At 37.2% G+C, this 15,820-nt stretch overlaps 6 protein-coding genes across 6 annotated transcripts; 4 read left to right on the top strand and 2 right to left on the bottom strand.

Annotated features, from left to right (window-relative positions):
- The first annotated feature begins 749 nt into the window (after window positions 1–749).
- LOC18012809 lies at window positions 750–1,983 on the top strand. The gene is made up of 3 exons (XM_006393907.2): window positions 750–1,290; window positions 1,373–1,548; window positions 1,752–1,983. The coding sequence occupies exons 1-3, from the start codon at window positions 1,038–1,040 to the stop codon at window positions 1,863–1,865; spliced, it is 543 nt and encodes a 180-aa protein (XP_006393969.1). The 5' UTR covers window positions 750–1,037; the 3' UTR covers window positions 1,866–1,983.
- Window positions 1,984–3,259: 1,276 nt separating this feature from the next.
- LOC18012461 lies at window positions 3,260–6,217 on the top strand. Its single transcript, XM_006393906.2, has 10 exons — window positions 3,260–3,421; window positions 3,752–3,965; window positions 4,134–4,291; window positions 4,410–4,555; window positions 4,662–4,721; window positions 4,828–4,920; window positions 5,017–5,178; window positions 5,267–5,373; window positions 5,507–5,655; window positions 5,743–6,217. Exons 1-10 carry the CDS (start codon window positions 3,316–3,318, stop codon window positions 6,003–6,005), a joined length of 1,458 nt encoding a protein of 485 aa, XP_006393968.1. The 5' UTR covers window positions 3,260–3,315; the 3' UTR covers window positions 6,006–6,217.
- Window positions 6,218–6,618: 401 nt separating this feature from the next.
- Window positions 6,619–7,343, top strand: LOC18012462 (cysteine-rich and transmembrane domain-containing protein WIH1). Its single transcript, XM_006393904.2, has 3 exons — window positions 6,619–6,775; window positions 6,868–7,024; window positions 7,143–7,343. Exons 1-3 carry the CDS (start codon window positions 6,730–6,732, stop codon window positions 7,186–7,188), a joined length of 249 nt encoding a protein of 82 aa, XP_006393966.2. The 5' UTR covers window positions 6,619–6,729; the 3' UTR covers window positions 7,189–7,343.
- A 59-nt stretch (window positions 7,344–7,402) lies between these two features.
- Window positions 7,403–9,054, bottom strand: LOC18012758 (NADH dehydrogenase [ubiquinone] iron-sulfur protein 4, mitochondrial). The gene is made up of 5 exons (XM_006393905.2): window positions 8,829–9,054; window positions 8,527–8,615; window positions 8,138–8,267; window positions 8,029–8,058; window positions 7,403–7,658 (listed from the first exon to the last, which is right to left on the bottom strand). Exons 1-5 carry the CDS (start codon window positions 8,982–8,984, stop codon window positions 7,602–7,604), a joined length of 462 nt encoding a protein of 153 aa, XP_006393967.1. The 5' UTR covers window positions 8,985–9,054; the 3' UTR covers window positions 7,403–7,601.
- A 929-nt stretch (window positions 9,055–9,983) lies between these two features.
- LOC18012953 (telomere repeat-binding factor 2) lies at window positions 9,984–12,447 on the top strand. The gene is made up of 6 exons (XM_006393903.2): window positions 9,984–10,157; window positions 10,818–11,029; window positions 11,168–11,391; window positions 11,498–11,582; window positions 11,656–11,739; window positions 11,826–12,447. Exons 2-6 carry the CDS (start codon window positions 10,880–10,882, stop codon window positions 12,171–12,173), a joined length of 891 nt encoding a protein of 296 aa, XP_006393965.1. The 5' UTR covers window positions 9,984–10,157; window positions 10,818–10,879; the 3' UTR covers window positions 12,174–12,447.
- Window positions 12,448–12,484: 37 nt separating this feature from the next.
- Window positions 12,485–15,815, bottom strand: LOC18012952 (pentatricopeptide repeat-containing protein At5g67570, chloroplastic). The gene is made up of 9 exons (XM_006393902.2): window positions 15,179–15,815; window positions 14,888–15,079; window positions 14,671–14,752; window positions 14,365–14,556; window positions 14,162–14,275; window positions 13,952–14,045; window positions 13,701–13,858; window positions 13,212–13,619; window positions 12,485–13,129 (listed from the first exon to the last, which is right to left on the bottom strand). The coding sequence occupies exons 1-9, from the start codon at window positions 15,784–15,786 to the stop codon at window positions 12,542–12,544; spliced, it is 2,436 nt and encodes an 811-aa protein (XP_006393964.1). The 5' UTR covers window positions 15,787–15,815; the 3' UTR covers window positions 12,485–12,541.
- Between the last annotated feature and the right edge of the window lie 5 nt (window positions 15,816–15,820).

Here is a 15,820-nt window from a genome sequence, read left to right as displayed (position 1 = left end):
ATTTGGGTCGGTAGAAAAATAATACTTACAAAAATCGGCTTCAATTCGTTTTATTTGGTGGTTACATAGACCGCTTGCTGTACCACAAATCACAAATGGTATAATATTTATCAATCAAACCTAGTGTTTTGAATGATTATTACGTGAATATTTTGATGAAATTTGTATTTTTTTCTGTGTTCACATGAGTATTCAATAAATATTCTGTAAAATATTTAGCTACATTTTTTTAGCTCATATTAGCTACATTTAAACAAGTAAAATGGACTTGGGTTCGCGTGTTGCTCAGTATCACTCGTAGCGTCATATCGCACATTAAAACCATAAAACAGCAATCAATCCATACGAAACAATTAAAAAAAAAAACAGAACAACAAAACCTTTTCAAAATATCGATATGTGCATTTAACATATTTCTAATATCAAATCATCAATATATATATATATATACTTTCTAAAATTGAAATGTTGAATTAGCATCGGCAAAATGGTTCATCATTAATTTACAATCACTTTTCGATTTAAATTAGATACCATAAACTCTGGTCAACTTAATAATTCAAGAGAATTAAACATATGGCTAATCAGCTCATTGGTTGCGATGTGCAAGATCCTCAAATACCATTTATTAATTTCCCGTAAAATTCTGTCATTATCATTAGAGATCAAAATATAATAAATAGTTCCACCACCCTCCAACCTCTTTATTTGTTCAATCTCATTGCTTAATCTCCATAGACATCTTTAAGTTACAACTTCTCTCTGTTTCTTCTCCCCCAAATATTACTCGTTTGTTCTGTTTTGTTTTCTTATTTTTAAAATCTTCTAAAGATTTTATCGATCTCCAGCGACCTCTTTGTCAAACCTGACAATTCCAAATGATGAAGAATTTCTGACGTCACTATTTATTAAAACCACACGACGCTGTTTTTCTTTCTTTCTCTTCTTATATACTTCAGTTTCAGAGAGGAACCCAAAAAAAAAAAATCAAAACTTTAGAAAAAGGAAAACAAATTTCGGTGAAACTAAAATAAAAAATGGGGAATTGTCAAGCGGCGGAGGCAGCGACGGTTTTGATTCATCATCCGGCGGAGAACAAGGTGGAGAGGATTTACTGGTCGGTGACAGCGAGTGACATCATGAGATCCAATCCCGGTCATTACGTTGCGGTGGTTGTGACGTCACCGACACTGAAGAACGATAAAGGATCGCCACTGAAGCAGCTTAAGCTCCTTCGTCCTGACGATACTTTACTCATCGGACATGTTTACCGTCTCGTCAGCTTCGAAGGCATAATACATACATTCCAATTCTCTGTTTTTCTTATAACAAAAATTAAGTTATTTAATAACAAAAATAATGATATATGCAGAGGTTTTGAACGAGTTTGCGACGAAGAAGTGTGTGAAGCTTGGGAAGCTATTGAAAGAAGGAGGAGGGCTTGAGTTGAAGAAGAAGAAGAAACATAGAAAGAAGACTGATCAGGAAACGGGTCGGGTCAACCCGAATTCGGATTCGGAACCGAAAGAAGATGGGGCTAATGATACGGTAAGTGCATGTCCTTGCTCTTGACTTTTGATCATTATATATTTATATTAATGACCGGCGCAATTGTTGTAAACACACAGATAAATGTCATGTCGAATATCTTGTAATTCGTTTACGGTTTCATATTGCAAATGCAAATCTCTCACATGGCAAGATACTTTGTCCGTACACGGATGCTTGATTTAATTCGACCGGTTTTATAGGTCGCCGGAGAAGACGGTGGAGATGGGTTTGTGAGGCGGAACCACGGCGGAGGAAAAGGTGGCGTTGGATGGAGGCCAGCTTTACACAGCATCCCGGAATTTGGATCCTCGTGAGAAAACTCTTCAAAAGTGTAGTAGATATATTCGTTAAAGCACCATCAGACAACAGTGAAAGTTTCATGTAAAGCGATGTTAATTATATGCTTTAATGAAGATTCAGTCCCTTGGAATAGTTTCATGAACTTTAATTTAATTGTTCAAACCTTCTAAACATTTGAGATTTTAAAGCTCTTTTTTTTTTCTTCTTTAGCATTCAACACTCCATATGTTAAGCTATACCAATGCAAATAGGTTATCCTCTAATTAACAAACATTCCAACTCTAAATGACTTGCATGGGATTTTTTTTTTTTCCCGTGCTTGTGTTCTTTTATATAAGGAACACAGCTTCAGTTCCGACAAAGCTTTAGTTATATTGCAATTCAAGCTCGCACAAATCATTTATTAATTTTTGTTTCTCTGTTTATAAAGTCGCACTGACTTGCAAGATAAGTTCCCTTTTTTGTAACCCGACAGTTTGTTGTACAATTGTACCCTTGATGTTGTGTTCCGATCTAATTGAATTTTTACGCAATATCCATAAATTTTACGATACTTCCGATCACAACGTTTCATTTTAGGATGTTAGCCGTAGACGAGCGTTCAACTACATTTCTCGCAAAGTTAAATTCTTTAGCGGACTCATTGGCCAAGGAGGTCCTTCTTTGTACGAGTGTATAAATGTTTTCTTTTGAATTAATTTGTGAAACGTAGTTGTTTTAAAATCTGTTTGGCAGCTCATTTGGTCGGCCTCTTTGGTCAATCATAGTTATGAAGTCAATAAGCCAATGACTGATGCATAATTCCATTTGGTTCAGTTCACTCGACGAACGTAGTTAACGGCTCAATCATTTTCTGTTTCATTAATAATTAACGGCTTAGGTTAGTAACGAACCTACCTTCTTTTTAAGCATCACGCTTCGGACGTAACTCGTAGCTAAATATACGCACACAGACATCAATTACCAGATTAATTATTTTCGCTACAAAATTAAACCAAAGCATGAACTTCATTATGCCTTTACATTTTTATCACAACTTATTGTTTTTTTTTTCCAACGAATCCCGTCTTGCATTGAGCAATCTATTTTTAAAAAATTTTAGAACTTGGGTAAAAACTATTAATACAAACAAACAAATATCAACACTCCCGTTAAACCTCAGACTTTGGTTGAAAATAAGAAAATATGTGACACTGACTACGACTAGTAGTGTTCCATATATGGAAATGAAATGAAAGAAAACAAATGAGTTGAATAAGAAGAATCGTGTGATCCTTAACTGCAAAGTAATGGTCCATAGTTGGGCTACAAAGGCCCATTTTTCAATGCCGAGGATCGAAGGATTTTGCTTTTCAATTACCAGAAATACCCTCAGACTTTGTTGTTATTTGCGTTCGTTTCAAATCCGCGCCCTTAAACCTTTTTTTTTCATCCTCGTTCGTTCCTCTTGAAACTTAGAAATCGATGGGTGATTATCGTCTTCTTCGAATCTCCGGCGTCGTTATCGGGATTATATTGCTACAACTCTTTGCTTTCTCCTCTCCTGTTTCATCTGATGAACTTATGTTCGGTAATTTGTTTCTTACTTTTTTTTTTTCCATTCTCGTGCGGTTTGGGTTGTGGAATTAAATTAACGCAGGGTGAAATTTGAGAAGATCTAGGCTTTATGTTGTGATGTTTCTGTCTCGTTCTTAGTTAAGTATTACAATGGGTACTCGAATTTTGAGGTTAATTTGCTTGTTCTTTGTTCCTGTTTGGATAATTCCTCCGCTTTAGGTTGAGTTTACGAAAATTTTGATTCTTGCAACCAAATTAGACAAATTGGGTATAGATTATACATATAATTGATTTTTTTTTATAATCTTTTTGTGTGGATGATTTATTGTAACCTTATGGGCAGTTGTGGGAGAAACTGGGTCGCTTCAAGTGACTCCTAATTTAGAAGTTAAGGCTTCTCCTGGATTGAAGCCAGATAGAACAGCTCTATGTGAGAGGATACATATCCGTGGACTTCGAAGGTTTAAACATATAGACAAGTATGCACATTCACTGAAGTTGATTGTTAACGCTTCAACCGGCGGGAAAACAAGTAACGTGGACATATGCTTCCACAGGTGACTCCTTTATCTTTTGCTGTTGCGTTTCAGTTTACTCTTAATTTTTGATAATTTTAATCTTGCAGTCTCTGTAAGCTCTTTGATATACAAAAAATAGCAACAAGATATGATTCATTTATCATAGATCTATATCACTAACTGTTTCCACTATTTGTATGTTTGAAGGAATTTGTCGCGTGCAATTGGAATGTGCCCTCATAGTCGGTGGGAGAAAGTGTCTAAGGGTTCATGGGTTCAGACAATGTCACCCTTCGACCACAAAATCATTGATGTAAGAATAGCTAGCTCACCCAAGGTCACTCTGGAAATGTCTGCTGTAGAAGGTGGCTTTTCTGTTTCCTTTTATTGCATTTACTTATATGTACGATTTACTTTCTCTCTCCTTTCTGGTTATGTATGTTTCTACATTCTAATTTATCAACTCTGTATTCGGCTTTGCAGAATTTTTCATGTACCGCGTGGTATTCTTAATCCTTGGTACTGTTTTGCTGGCTTCCGCTTCTGTACTGAGCAAATCATTAGCATTTTACTACAGTAGTGCCATGGCTGTTGGAGTTATCCTTGTTGTGCTGCTTGTCCTCTTTCAGGTAACTCCAATTTTTCTTGTTCGTTGTGGTCTGTTGTTTTCTTAACCTCTAAAAGAGAGGGTATTCACTTCCAGATTTCGCTTTTGTTATGTGATGTGTAACACAGGGAATGAAGTTTCTACCAACTGGGCGGAGCTCGTTTGCATTGTTCATATACTCAACCCTGGTGATTGTTCAATAATTAATCTGTTTTGTTTGTGCTTTCCATATTTCTCCAACTTCCTTGATTTATCTAACTAAATATTATTTTCCCTTCTTCTTCTTCTGGCCAGCTTGGTTTAGGTGGTTTCCTTCTTCGCTACATACCTGGTTTATTTCAAAGTCTGCTAACAGAGATGGGAATCGACGAAGAAATGTACACCCCTGTATGTAAGTTTTGATAGTGTCAATATTTGCTGGCTAAGAAATGCCCATGCTAAACTTGTTATGATAATTTTTTCCTCGCATTTTTGGTTTTGCAGGTGGCGATTTTTGGCGGGGTGTTTCTATCTTTGGCTGGGGCATTTTTTGGATTTTGGACCGTGAGGAAACTGGTTCTGACCGATGATGGCTCCATTGACACTGGCACATCACTATTTGTTTCTTGGTCCATCCGGATTATAGCTGCCGTTTTAATTCTTCAGGTTATTTTCCAGTCTCCCTCAAACTATACGTTTTCCCTTTAATCAAATTGAAAATCGTCATTTGACAAGAATCTGTTTTTTTTTCCAGAGCTCCGTAGATCCTTTGCTTGCTGGAGGAGCGCTGATATCTCTGATTCTAATGTCATCGAGTTTAAAGAAGATCATAAAGTTGAAGTTCCTACTACGCTTATATGAGTGAGTCGCGGCCAATCTCTTTTATCCATTTTCTTCAACAGACTGAACTCTTTTTGTTCTTGTTCGCTTGATTACACACCCATATCTCTGAAATTTTCACAGTATTGAATGCAAGTTTTGTTCTTTTGCACAGGATTCCAATGAATTTACTGCTAGGAATCTGGGAGGCAATTCGTTATGCTGAAGTACCAACTGTCCCGGGATTTCTTCATGACTTCATGCAAAAGAGTCCTGATGCTTCTGAATTTCGCGACCGTGTTACTTTTGCTTCTCCATCAGGAGGTTGATTTGTGATCAGCTCTCTTAAATCACATCTCAAGATGTAAAATGAAACCAATAATAAGCTTTTTGTTTGATGGTTATTTTCAGGAATCAATGGGATGCGACAGTCTCCACCGTCTGAATCAGATAGTTTCCCTTCCTCTTTCCATAAAACTCCTCAACGAAGCAAACTCTCAAAAGAAGATTGGAAAAAGCTCACAAAGGATAGCACAACAAAGGCGGTTAAAGAATTGGTTTCGTCGCCTGATTTTAGCAAATGGGCAGCAGCAAATGCGGATAGGATCAATGTAACTCCAAGAAAAGAGTCCGGTAGCATAGACCGGCCACGGAAATGGCTGCGTTGGTTCTGAAGCAGCCCGGTTTAAATCTTCAAACCGTTTAGAGAGAAAGAACTCTTGTAGGTTAAGTTGCTTTGCTTCTTTATATGACTTTGTTAGTGTTTTAGCTTTTTGTGGCTGATATTGCCACGACTTCTTGTAATGATGCTAATTGGTTTTTAGGCTGTATCATGTTTGTGTGTAGACAATGCATTGTTTCTTTAATGGGTTCTACTTTTTCTATGATGATGTGAATCTTATTACTTATATGGATATAATTAGATTATTCGAATATTATAATAAGATCATCAATGTCATGGGAACCAAGACTAGCATGTGGGTGGAACTTTTTCGAATTTTGAAATTTCCAAAAGTTTTTATTCAAGCGAGGAGGTCGTTTATTTTAAGTTCTCTTCTACAATCTTTTACATTTTAAGTCGTCGAAAAAAAAAACAAAACTGTATGGTCAAGGTCAAGCACAGAAAATGACCTAATTTTTATGATGCAAAAAAGACTTTTTGTAAGAATATTTTCTTTTCTATTTGTTTTATTATAATATATATCACTAATCCATAAAGAAAGAAAATTTAAAGAAGAACCAATTATATTTGAGAAAAAGAAAATATTATTCCTCACCGGCATTACTTCGCTATAAAGGAAAGAAACAGAGATTGCTTACTAAGGAGAGAGAGAAACAAAGAGACAGCTCAAAGAAATCAAAAGAAGAAGAAGAAGAAGAAGAAGAAGAAGAAGAAAGATGTATAATCAAGAACAACATCCTGTCGGTGCCCCTCCGCCCCAAGGTAATGTTTCTTTTTCTTTTCTTAAAATTTGGTTATTCGGTTTTATCTTCTTCTCTACTGGTTTAAATTTGCTCTTGGATCCCGGTTTAAAGGGTATCCTCCTAAGGACGCTTATCCTCCGGCCGGTTATCCTCCGGCCGGTTATCCGCCGCCGGGATATGCTCAGGGATACCCTGCACAAGGATATCCTCCGCAGCAGTACTCTCAAGCTCCGCAACAAAAGCAACAAGTCGGTATGCTCGAAGGATGGTACGTTCTTGATTGATCCCATCTCTCTATTTTTTCATTTTTAATTTTTTGGTTTTTTTTTTTTTTCCTTTTTGAACGGCGGTTTCTTAATCGAATAACGCGGTTTCTAAACCCACAGTTTGGCTGCGCTCTGTTGTTGCTGTCTCTTGGATGCATGTTTCTGATCGGAGGATTATGCGTTGATTGATGATTCTATTTCATTATATGTAATGTAAAAGACAAAGACGTTGTCTCGTTCTTTGTTGTTTATCTTTCTTTCGTTTCGAACTATGTCTTTAAATTTTTGCATCTTGTGGATTATTGACTCGACCATGACCCATCTCGCTCTCTCTCTTTGCCTTGCACGAAATCGAAACTATCGAGAAGTAAACCAGTAAATTGATCAGAAAGCTTAATGAAATATCAAAGGAGTGTTTGTCGTCATCATATTATTGTAATAAGGAAATAAATCCAACCATGGATATCAGTTCAGACAAAAAGCTCACAGATGCTAAAGAACAAAGAAACATGAGAGTTTTTATATAAATCAAATGAGGTTTCTCGTTTTGATCGAGTGATGGAAGAAGAAGATGAAAGATCAATTTTCTGGTTGAGGTTTGCCTTTCCACTTGAAGTTGTCCGAGTAAGACTTTGCCTGCAGATGTGGTAGTTAAACCATCATAACGGGGTTATTTAGGTTATTAAAACTTCAAACTGAAGAATGAAAGAAAGAGAGAAAGAGGCTATCACCATCTCCAAATTAATTAACTTGTATGACGATGAGTTAATATCATAAATAAATCACTATTGAAACCCGTTTCTATGTCTTAAGGCAGCAAAACCAGTTATGATGAAGCATAAGCAGTTCTTTCTCTAATGGCACTAATCAGAAGCTAGAGATATAAAAACATAAGCTTTTTATAACATTCAAGGATTCCAAGCGTAGGCTTAAGCACCTCCTATGAGAAGAGGAGAGATCGTTAGTCACAAGTGGCACTAGCTGAAAAGATAGATAGTTTACTAACCTTCAATAACGGTGTTTTGGGCTTCTTGACCTGCCATGAGTCAGGCGTGCGTTTTTCAGTAATCTATATTAAAGGGGCTCGTAAAATGTAAAGGAGAAGGAAACCATACCACATAGTCCCAGCCATGACGCTCTGCAAATGACTTGGCAGCTTCTTCTGAATCAAAACCAAGAGCGGAGTCACCCACATTGGCATAGGGATCACCTGTAGAAGTCCATCCCATCAATGGATTCTCCCACCTACAACCATATCAAATGCCAAATTTACTGACACCAGAAGCTATTGGTCTGAACAAGGCAAGCAGAAGAACAGCGACGTTAAGCATAAGACTCATATGAGGATCCAAGAGGATGTAACATGTATCTTTAGGTGTTCGTTACATCAGATGAGCCACAAAAACTATACACTAAGACGATTCTCAATCTTCAATTTTTTTTTTATACAAAAAAAGACAAAAAAACTAAGAAATTAGGGAGATTGAATGGACAAAATTGTTACTTTAAGGTGGATACGAAGTTAATCTTCCATTTCCCAAGTTTTCCAGATCCTTGCTGGGTAGCAGTTCTAGCAGGCGAATATATTATCACCTGTAAATTCCAAATTTGATTAACTTAGATAATTAAAGAACAACCGATTGACAAATATCAATCCAAGAACACCATCAATGTTAGCTCGATTTCCCCGGAAAAAGACAAATTCCCGATCACGATTTAAGCTTTTCCGCACTTCAAATCCGTAGAAAACCTAATTCCTAAACTTAAATTTCATAAGAAACGAAGAAATCGAAAGAAATTACTTACCTTTCGTGTAAGATGCTCCTCTGGGATTCCGGAGACCTTACCGATCTCACCACGCTTGTAATCCGACTCAACAACCGCGTCTGTCGAGAAAGGCCGAGCGACACGCCGGAGCGCCGCCGCGATACGACCAGTCCCTTGAGTAGCACGAAGCGCCATTTCACGCAAATGAGAAATCTGGAAAATGTCTGAGCTCTTAATTTCGTTTCTATTCCGTAGATTTTTAGGAAAATGGTGAAGGGAAGGGAAAACGATAAATAATAAAACAGGGAAATTTTCAATTCAGCCATCAAACAATTTCTAAATTATCGTATCGGCCTTAGTACCATATGTAACTCTTTATCACCCCCTATATTATTTGTGAGATCAATTAACCCAAACCCAATGTACCTTTTTATTCAATTTCCTTTAGAAAAATCTCCCACAATCTAGTATTGTTTGCTCTTTATAAGTGATTTTTTGGATTTCATCTTTAATTTTTTTATTATTGCGTCAATTTTTTTTTGATTTAGTTCTTGGATTACATTCAAATTTATAAGAAATATTTGATGTGATAATTAATTCTTATGCACAATTATTTTTAAATATATCATATCATTGTCATCATTATGGATAATGATAATAATTTATTATAAACTAGCGGAAATTGATAATATCTTATTAAAAAAATTATAACTTTTATAAAAAGTTATAAAAAGTTATAAATTTTAAAATAAATCTTTTTATATTAAATTTTTAGTTTTATTGATTAATTAAAGTCCATAAATTAATAATCTCTAAATTCGTAAAATATCAAAATTTTAACACTATTATTTATAAATTTTTTACTATATCTTATCTAAAAATTATTGGTTTTAATATCATTGGATTTTTTTTTTTGAATAATAGAATACTAATGGTATGTTGTTTGGTTTATACTCTCTCTCTCACACATACACTGACACACATATGACTTATGTACAATTATCTTACTGTATTACAATTAATGTTAAGTTTTCTAACTTTTAAGTTAAATAATCATGTAGATAAATAATAATAGGCGTTATTGAGTAACTTGATACAACTTGAGGCAAATTTGTGAATCTGGAGAAATAAAGGGCTACATCCTTCGTAGCTCTAATAGGTTTTATTGTGTAATATTCATACAAAAGAAAGCTCAAGTTTTTCCATTTCTATGGATATTCAGCCTTGTACTACTCTATGGTCTTCTTCTTCGTTCGTTTCAGCGAATTTCTAAGATTCACATTTGATCCATGACACATCTGCACAAAGAATTAGCTTTCATCATCAATTGTCTCTCTGAAAAACTCTCCTTTGGTTCCATTTGATCGGGCATGCTTCTTCTCCTCCCTCAATTCTAGTTTTTTTTTTTTTTTTTTATTGGTTCTCTGGGTTTCCATTTTGAGATTTATCGTTTTCTCCGATCGTAGCATTTGATTTTTTTCGATGATTTACTTTTGTTTTTGGGTGATTTCGCTTATGATGTATATAATTAATTGTTGGCGGAATTTCCATATTCATGTCGATTTGAACAACGGCGTCACTGGATCTTTTTTTTGTTATTGGTGAAATCACTGGAAAACATGGTAGATTGTATCCTCTTCTGGTTAGAAATCGCTCGAATCACTCGTTGATTTGTTGAATTGAGCATTGGATGTATCTAATTCTCCGTCACTTTTTTTTTTCGATTTCTGTAATTACATTTGTATGTTTTGGCGTCGTGCATCTACTGGATAAGATTGATTTTCATTGTGCATTCACAAATCTCTTGTTAAATGAACAAATTTCCTCTACGGTCTAAGCACAAGTACGTAAGATTTTTAAGAAGCTTGTTTAAATTGAAAATATTAGATTCTTGTGGATAAGAATACTTTGGTACTCAAAATGTTCTTAAAATGGCGTAGATGTTGTTAAGCTTCATAGCTTTAGTCGTTTTGTTTATAACCCATTTCACAGATTCTAAGGTTTTGTAGTGTTTTCATCTCTTGGCAGAAAAAAGAAGGAGAAGAGTTTTCAACATATTAGAATTCTTTAGTTTCTTTTGATAACTGTGGATGGGTGCCCCAAAGCAGAAGTGGACACCTGAAGAAGAAGCAGCTCTTAAAGCTGGAGTACTTAAGCACGGGACTGGGAAGTGGCGTACAATACTCTCGGATCCTGAGTTTAGTTTAGTTCTTAAGTCTCGTTCAAATGTTGATCTCAAGGTAAACATTTTAGACCTCAAAACAAGAAACTGTGGCACTTCCAAGTAATTCATGGGTTTTGGCTAAAGATATCTGCTTTTTGTTTGGGTTTGTTAATTGCATGTTTCGGATTAATCTTGATAGTTCAAAGCGTAACAGGACAAATGGAGAAATATAAGCGTGACAGCGTTATGGGGTTCAAGGAAGAAGGCTAAACTTGCACTTAAAAGGACACAGCCAGCTCCTAAACAAGATGATAACAACACTGCAACGCTTAGCATCTTGCCTTTGGCGAATGACGAAGAACGGGCAAATCCAACTTCGCCTGGAGGTTCTGGTGGTGGATCGCCACGAACTTGTGCTTCAAAGAGATCAATTACAAGGTTTGATTCATTCTAAGTCCTGGTTTTTATGCACCACGTAAAGATCTTAATTTTTGTCTTATAAGTTCGTAAAGATTATATCTTGAGCTATTATCTGTTCTTGTAGTTTGGATAAAATCATCTTGGAGGCAATTACCAACTTGAAGGAACCACGCGGTTCTGACAGAACATCGATCTTTCTGTATATAGAGGTAACTCTAGCATTGATATTCTATGTTTCTTTGGGGGTTTTTTTCCGTATTCTTAGTAGCTGTAAAATTTCAGGAGAATTTCAAGACTCCGCCTAATATGAAAAGACATGTGGCAGTAAGATTAAAGCATCTATCATCAAATGGACCATTAGTTAAGGTAACATACAACTTTTTTGATTCAAGATTTTTTTTTATTACAAACTCTTCGCTATAACACTCTGATTTGGGATTTCTCACTTACAGATAAAGCACAAGTACAGGTTTTCTACTAATTTTAATAGCTTAGGAGCAAGACAGAAGTCTCATCAACTGTTTGTGGAAGGAAATAACAAAAAAGACGCACCAAAACCCGAGGAGAACGGCAACAAGTCCCGAGCAGAAGGGGAGTTATTTATGATAAAAGGCATGACAGCTGCAGAAGCTGCAGAAGCTGCTGCAAGAGCAGTTGCAGAGGCAGAATTTGCAATCACAGAGGCTGAAGAAGCATCAAAAGAGGCGGAAAGAGCAGAAGCCGAAGCTGAAGCTGCTCAGATATTTGCAAAGGCAGCCATGAAAGCTTTGAAGTTCAAAATCCGTAATCATACTTGGTAAAACACCATCATGGGAAAATTCATTCTATAACAGAGCAAACCCTTATATATATATACACACCGTTACCAGTTTGAAGAGTTTCGATCTTGAATCAGGCGATATCTCATCACCTGCAGAGTTTAAAAGTTTTCAAAACCTTTCTTCTCTTTTTTTTTGGGGTTAGTAACAGTGTAAATCCGCAAAGTTTGATCATATCTATGTTCATAACTCTGAGATTCTGTAAGACCTGTTTTTTTTTTTTTTTTTCTGTTTGAGGATGATTTGCTTAGTAATCTTGAAACTGGGTTGAAGAGCAATGAATAAAAAGTAAATTAGTTTTTGTTCTATTCTTTTACTAGATTGAAGATTCCGAGAAATTTACAAGCATTTCAAGTCTCTTTCTGACTACACTCTTCCCATTCTTTCAGAATGTCATAAACTGAAAGTGAATCAGATTCACTTGATTCCTCATCATCATCAATCTCGAGTTCTTCAAGACCCAACGTCTCGAGTTCAGTCTCCGTAAATTCCCAAGCTTCACCTTTGGCGTCATTCCCATCTTTCATTCTTGTATCATGAAACAGCAAATCTTCCTCCGGTTTCTCGCTATGAGTTGTTACATCAATGGCTAACAATGGCTCTGTTGAAGAAGAGGAAGAAGAAACCCCACAGAGAGACTTCAATGACTTTGAGAGGTTTGCGACCGTTGGCTCACTTGCATAATCACAGTCAAGGATATAATCACAGAGGTTCTGTAGATTCTCCTGAGTAAGCCAGTCTTGATTCTCCTCGAAAAGATCAGTCCATTGTTCTTCACTGATCTGGAAAGAAGCGAGAGCCACGGTGTTGATCAGTGTGATTGCTCTTTGGTAATCGCCTTTAGCTGTCGCATGACACAGCATTTCGGTGAAGAACAATGGGTGAGGGATTTCTCCATCTTCAAGAATTGCATCGAAGGCGTGCTCTAGAAGACTCCACTGCATTTACAAACAAAATTACATAGCTCAAGATGCTTCCATAAACACTAAACGAAAACCTAACTATGTGAGGATTCCTTACCTTCCCAGCTCTTGATGCTTCTATAAGCATTGGTGCATGTTTTGTTTGATCAATTTGATACCCGGAAAGAATCATCGTCTGATACACATGCTCAAAGTATTCCCATTGGAGTGATCTAGCTGAAGCTTCAAGCATAAAGCTGTATGTATACTCGTCGGGGACCAGATGAGCTTCTTTTTCACGGACAATCTCTTCAAACAATTCTTTAGCTTCAGAAAACATATCGTTCCTTCCATAAACTCTAAGCATCGTGTTCACGGTTCCTATATTCGGGTCGCATTTATCTTTCATATATTGGAATATAGACATGCAATCATCAACATGACCACCGTTCAGTGAAGCCGCTATGAGTCCTGTGAAGGTAATCTCGAGGGGTCTGCAATTTTCAAGCCTTCTCATCCTCCCCACCTGCAGTAAATGCATTCTGAAGAAAATTAATTTCGCGGGTTTTACTGAGAAGCAAAAATGGCAAAATAAGAGGTAATTTGCCTCGAGCATTGCATCACGCCAACGCCCGTTGTTGCAGAGACAGCATGCCAATTCATAGTAAACTGAACCTGTGCCTACAACTCCCTTTTGTTCCATATCCCTGACTGCTTCAACAGCTTCCTCGATTTTGTTTTCTCTCCAGAGAGCTCGTACAAGAACTGAGAATCAATCACGTGCCATAAGAATCATATCACCTCGTAAATACCAAAAAAAAGAAAAAAACCTAAATACAGTGAGAACCAAGAGCTAACCCTTGTACGTAATTGCTTTTGGAGCTTCGCCACTGCTTCTCATCTTCCTAAAGAATTCATGAACACGATCATACTTCCCTGACTCCAGCATAACCTGTCACAAGCCATATCTTAAGACAGCACTGAATACATATTTGAGTGTACCCGCTACAACTACACCGCATCTAACCCAAAATCATCTAGAACATTTCGTTTGAGTTGGAACACTACCTCCATCGCAAGTCCATATGTAGCTCCATTAGGTCTCAGACCATTTTTTCTTAACTCTATAAATACCCAGGAAACAGCCTTCCATTGGAGTGATGGAACACAAGCGTTTAGAATCTGGGGACCAGTTAAGCCAAGAATGGATCATAACGATTCGCTGCATGTATATATTGAAATTTTTTCAAAATTCGAAAATGCTCACTTACAGCATTGTACACAACCACGTCAGGTTCAAGCACAGGATCCCAGTTCTTTTGGCGCAAATTCTTAATGAGCATGGTTGGTTTCTGCCTCATGCGCTCGATTACTTTCAGCAACTCCTTCAAGAAACCCGCTTGCCCAAGTGTTACGGCAATACTGTGGTATGCCGCCATATCAGGATACAACTGGCGATCACCCTAAAGTGACTAAGCGATGAGAGTTAATCCAAAAACTGCAACGAAAATGCTTATTGTATGATGTTCATCTGCATCAACCTAATCATGAATTGACTCAAATCAGAAGTTACTTACAAGCATCTGATTGAATATCTGGAGAGCTTCCTGGGGTCTCCTTGCAAACCCAAGAACAGACAAAAGTTTGGTGTAAACAAACCTGTAGAAACCAGTGTTGTAAAGGTTTAAAATTTATATAAAAATGATGGCCATGAAAGTTTAAAATCTTTCGATGAATAGTCCACACTCCATGAAATCAATGAACAAATGGAGCTAAATCGCCAAGAAACATCACCTGCTCCTAAGATGTTTACGCTGCTTATCGGAATACACCCAATGAACAACAGCTAAAGCTTGTTTCCAGCATTTTTTACGTCCCAATCGATCAACAATCTTAAGCATTTGATCTTCAGTGAACTGAAGCCCTGATTGATTCATCATCCTCACAAATTTCCAGTGCTTCTCAGTGATTTCTCTACCACTCAACCTAATGGCAAATCAATTCCCTCGTGAGTCAACGCATTCTATTTCGTATAAGTTTCGAAATTATCCAGAAATGTAATTGTGAAAGGAAAAGAGAAATAACCTGTCAACGAGAACTCTCACAGCTTCTCCTTCATTGCGCCACCGCTTCGCAGGATCAAAGTCTCTATCCTCGATTCCCGTCATCTCGTACTCTTCCACATCAACGTCGTCCTCGAGAACCCAACGGAGATCCTGCTCGAGTATCTTCTTCAGCTCTTTTAGATTCTCTTTCCTCGGTTTACCGCCACTGACCTCTTCTCTACGGACACCACTAACGAGCTCCTTCAATCTCACCCTCTCGATTCCATCCCATGGATTCCCCACTATCAATCCACCGTCCATCCTTCCCCCATCGCCACCTCTTTTTCCCGAAATTGTCCTCGTGAATTGCTTATATTCCCGCCTCACGGTTTGGAAATGAGCTTCTTCCTCTATAGATTGTTTCTGCGCCTCCGTATACACCTGCGATGTCTCCCCCTCGGACTCGACTTGGCGCTTGGTTTTCCGATTGTGTTTTTGAATTTCTTTCTTTTGGAGATTCCTCAGGATTTTAGGGGTAGGATCAACACCGTACTTCAGCAGCTTCCGTTTAATCTTCTCCGTATCTGGTTCAAATACCGGTGGCACTCTTGCCGGCGATTGGGAAAATCTCACAACCGAAGCGTCCATTGTTGCGAGGAATAGTGCAAGTGAAGCGTAAAGT

This window comes from Eutrema salsugineum, unplaced genomic scaffold (genome assembly GCF_000478725.1).
Source record: "Eutrema salsugineum unplaced genomic scaffold, Eutsalg1_0 scaffold_6, whole genome shotgun sequence".
In the NCBI taxonomy this organism is placed as follows: domain Eukaryota; kingdom Viridiplantae; phylum Streptophyta; class Magnoliopsida; order Brassicales; family Brassicaceae; genus Eutrema; species Eutrema salsugineum.
This window is presented reverse-complemented; position numbering and strand designations above follow the sequence as displayed.